Source organism: Myotis brandtii, unplaced genomic scaffold (assembly GCF_000412655.1).
Source record: "Myotis brandtii unplaced genomic scaffold, ASM41265v1 scaffold506, whole genome shotgun sequence".
Lineage (NCBI taxonomy): Eukaryota > Metazoa > Chordata > Mammalia > Chiroptera > Vespertilionidae > Myotis > Myotis brandtii.
The window spans coordinates 99,282-103,231 of record NW_005369287.1 but is presented as its reverse complement, the minus strand read 5'-3'; the positions used below and the strand labels follow the sequence as shown (position 1 = coordinate 103,231).

The 3,950-nt window shown below is 58.3% G+C and overlaps 1 protein-coding gene across 1 annotated transcript in view; it reads left to right on the top strand.

The window, feature by feature from the left end:
* The first annotated feature begins 1,259 nt into the window (after nucleotides 1-1,259).
* Nucleotides 1,260-3,950, top strand: part of SLC6A20 (solute carrier family 6 (proline IMINO transporter), member 20) — a 17,438-nt gene continuing 14,747 nt past the window's right edge. The window contains exons 1-3 of the mRNA XM_005877054.2: nucleotides 1,260-1,431; nucleotides 2,998-3,089; nucleotides 3,725-3,950. Coding sequence (XP_005877116.2) covers nucleotides 1,317-1,431; nucleotides 2,998-3,089; nucleotides 3,725-3,950 — 433 coding nt within the window. The 5' untranslated portion in view covers nucleotides 1,260-1,316. The remainder of the gene's footprint in view (nucleotides 1,432-2,997; nucleotides 3,090-3,724) is intronic.

The window sequence follows — 3,950 nt, the reverse complement described above, 5'->3', positions numbered from 1 at the left end:
ATGAAGAGGCAGCTGACCTTCCTCTGTCCAGGTGATCCCTCCAGGGCAGGGAGCAGGGCGGCTAATCTCCTATCCATCCCACACCCAGCTCCAGGTCTGGCCTGGAAAAAGTGAAACAATTGTTCCGCACACCCTTCCTGGCGGGCACATCAGGGCTGCAAAACGCCGAAAGCCATATGTGAAGGTGGGCAGCTGGGTGGGAGAACCCGGGGATGGTGTGCAAAATATTTAGCAACTCTGTGTGGCCGGCCCTGACTAACCATTAGTCACTACAGTAGAGGACGGAATAGGGATTTTATTGTTTGTAAGCGACTGTATTTATAGCCACAGTACCAAAGATGTGGAGAGTAAGCCAGTGGCCATTGCTTAAAACAATACAAGAACGTCCATCATGCGTAGTTTACAGGCCCCTTAAGAGGTGTTCTCCTTAAGAGTATGGATGTTCGAGATTCAGCAAACAAATCCTGGCAAGTCTCTTTTTACACAAACACGTGGTTAGGTGATTTAGCCGCTTGGTGATACAATGTATTTGTACTCTCACTGGAAGTGGAGCCAGCACTACATGAAAATTGGGAACCTATCAAATTTGTGAGTAATACCTATTACACCTCGTAGCAGTAAGAACTATTGTCCCTGTGCTGGTGGCGAGAATGGCACCAGGTGTTAGACCCTCGGGGTCAGACCGGACCGGGGCTCAGCAACCTCAGTACTTGAGCTCTGGCCAGGAAAGAATTCAGAGCCAAGACTCAAACTCTAAGAGAAAGTTTATGTAGAAGGTCACAGAGGTAGAAGAAGTGAAAGGTAGAAGACATGGGCTCAGGAAACAAGTCACAGAAGCAAAAGGGTCCTGGGCTTAGGAGAGAGGAAGGCACAGGTGGGGAGATGGGGAGGCAGGGAGGTGAGGAGTGGGAGGCGCTGGTGTGCGCTGGGGAGGGAGAGCGCTCCGGGAAGGATCGTATAGGCCACAAAGATTTTCACTGGCATGGCTGGGTGTCATCATCCAAGGATAGATGGCTGAAGAGAGAGGGATGGATGGATGATGGATGATGGATAATGAATGGGTGAATGATGATGGATGAGAGGAATGACAGGTGGAAGAGTATGAAGGCAGAAGGTGGAGGATGAGTGGAAAGACAGAAGGATGAGTGGGTAAGTGGAGAGATGGGAGGGAGGGAAGGAGGAAGGAAGGAGGGAGGGATGGAGGGAGGGAGGGAGGAAGTAAGTTAGTTGGTTGGTGGTTGGGGAGTACAACCCATTGGTGACCTGGCTGTTGGCTCTGGACGCCCACAGGGAGCTTCCTGGTGCCCTACCTCATCATGCTCATCGTGGAGGGGATGCCGCTCCTGTACCTGGAACTGGCGGTTGGACAGCGCATGCGCCAGGGCAGCATCGGCGCCTGGAGGACCATCAGCCCCTACCTGAGCGGTGTTGGTAGGTGATGCTCTCAAACCCTCCCCCACCGGGAGACCCCCTCCCTGTGTCCTGGGCAGCCCTGGTGGGGGTGGGAGCAAAGGGTAAGCACAAGGCCCAAGAGAGAGCCCTTGAGGGGGGGTGGACAGACGGCCCAGGAGGGACTGACTGCCACAGACCATGGCTGAGCAGGGCTGGCTCCCGCCCCCAGGAGTGAGGAAGGGAGGAGGCACAGGTGGGGACCTGAGACTGCATTGTTTCTCTGGACCGCAGGTGGCTAGTCTGTAAAGAGGAAACAGCCGCGCGCTGGGGCTGTGCCTCAGTGTCCTACGAACAACCACCTGGCACTGCCCCCTGCTGGCTGTGAATGGCACCTGCTCTCAGTGAGCACTGCATATGCGCACACATCAGCTCATTGAATCTTCTTCCCACCACTGAGAGGCTGTAGGGCTGTCATCAACATTTTGGGTGGACAGAAGCTGGGCGCGCCCGCTGCCCGACTGCCTGTCCGCCCTGAGCCACCTGAGCCCGGGTCCTGGGCACCCTGGGGAGATGGTTAACCTGCCTTCACACCCTCCCGCTCCTGGGCTGCCTCTGCCAGCAGGAGGAACTTTGACCAGCGATGCCCACGCTCTGTTCTGCCAACGATCCCGCCCCAGACAGGATGCCAGAGTGACATCCCAGGGGCAAGGAGGGCGTAAACTTGTCCGTGACTCTCTCTGGTGCAGGAGACATGTGCCCAGTGCCCTCACAAGTCATCTTCAAACCCGAACTGCCTCCCCACCGTGCGTGGCTGTTAATGTTTAGCACGGAGGTGTGTGGTTTGACAGTCCGCCCGGGCGAGCGATCCCAGAGGGCTTCTCCGAGGCATCATCTGCTGCTTCTAGAAAAGAGGCCAGATGTTTGTGCCAAACGGGGGGCTGGTGAATGTTTAACCACCGGCTCTCAGGTGGGGTGCGGGAAGGCGGCTGCCTGTGGTGTGAACACAACACCATGGTCAGTTTCAAACTCCTAATGAGATGTCCCGGAGCCAGGGGCTGGGCAGAGGCACACACGGGGTGGGCGCCTGCAGACACCGCTGGTTGTCAGCCATCCTCTGCTCTGCTGTCCTCTCCCACTCCCACCCCGGGACCCCTACACCCGACACACCTCCTCACACCCCTGCTCCCTGCCACCCCAGGGCGGGGATTGGCCCAGGTGACCTGACTCAAGTGAGCCAGGAGGGGGCAACCACAATGTCTGCCTCTTCCCAGCCCGGGTCTCAGGCGAGCTCTGTGCCTGGTTTTCTCCTCTGTGAGGGGATGATGACGCTCACGGCACATACAGTTCTTGGCACAGCAGCTGGCACTCAGGGCTCCAAGAAATGCCACTCCTCCTGTCCCAGGAGCCGGGAGAGTGAAGCGGGACGAGGCTAACCCTTAGCAGTGCTCGCAGGCCCTGGTCACGGGGAGCCCCACACACCTGCTGCGGACGTTCTGCCAGCCCAGTAACTGCAGGAGTATCCTGGGCGCACGGGGGTGGAGGGGGCGGGCAGGGTTGCCGGTCAGGCGGCGGGGATGGCCCCTCAGCGCCCTCTGCTTCCCACAGGCGTCGCCAGCGTGGTGGTGTCCTTCTTCCTGTCCATGTACTACAACGTCATCAACGCCTGGGCCTTCTGGTACCTCTTCCACTCCTTCCAGGTGAGAGGGGCCAGGGCGCGGGGCAGGCGGACACCGGAACAGGCGGGAGATTGAGGGTCAGAATTCTTTTTTTTCTTTTTAAATATATTTTTATTGATTTCAGAGAGGAGGGGAGAGGGGAGAGGGAGAGACAGAAACATCAATGATGAGAGAGAATCACTGATCAGCTGCCTCCTGCACGCCCCCTTCTGGGGATTGAGCTTGAAACCCGGGCATGTGCCCTGACCGGGAATCGAACCATGACCTCCTGATTCATAGGTTGATGCTCAACCACTGAGCCACACCAGCTGGGCTGCGGGGCAGAGTTCTGTTGTCATGGAGAGTCTGGCCCTTGTCCGTTTGCGTATTCAGTCTCTCTGACACGGTAGAGTTAGGTGATCCTCAAAAAACACCGCTAGGACTGTAAGGCGTGTGGAGCCCCTCGTGCACCCCCTCCCTGCCTCCCCCTACTCCCTACCTCATCTGTGCCCTCGACAAACCCTCTGACTCCCTGGCTGCCTTCGGGGCTCCCACCACCTGCCCTTGGGGACCAGCTCCCTTCTCCTCCAAAAGCCTGGTGTGAGGGCCACCTCCCGCCCTCCCCCCTGACCTTCGGCCTCAGCCCTCACCTCTCTGTGATGCTGTGTTGACCCCAGGACCCCCTGCCGTGGTCTGTCTGCCCACTGAACGCCAACCACACAGGCTTCGACGCGGAGTGTGAGCAGGCCTCCTCCACCAAGTACTTCTGGTACCGGAAGACCCTCAACATCTCGCCGTCCATCCAGGACAGCGGCAGCCTGCAGTGGGAGCCCGCGCTCTGCCTCCTCCTGGCCTGGCTCGTTGTCTACCTGTGCATCCTGCGGGGCACCGAGTCCACCGGCA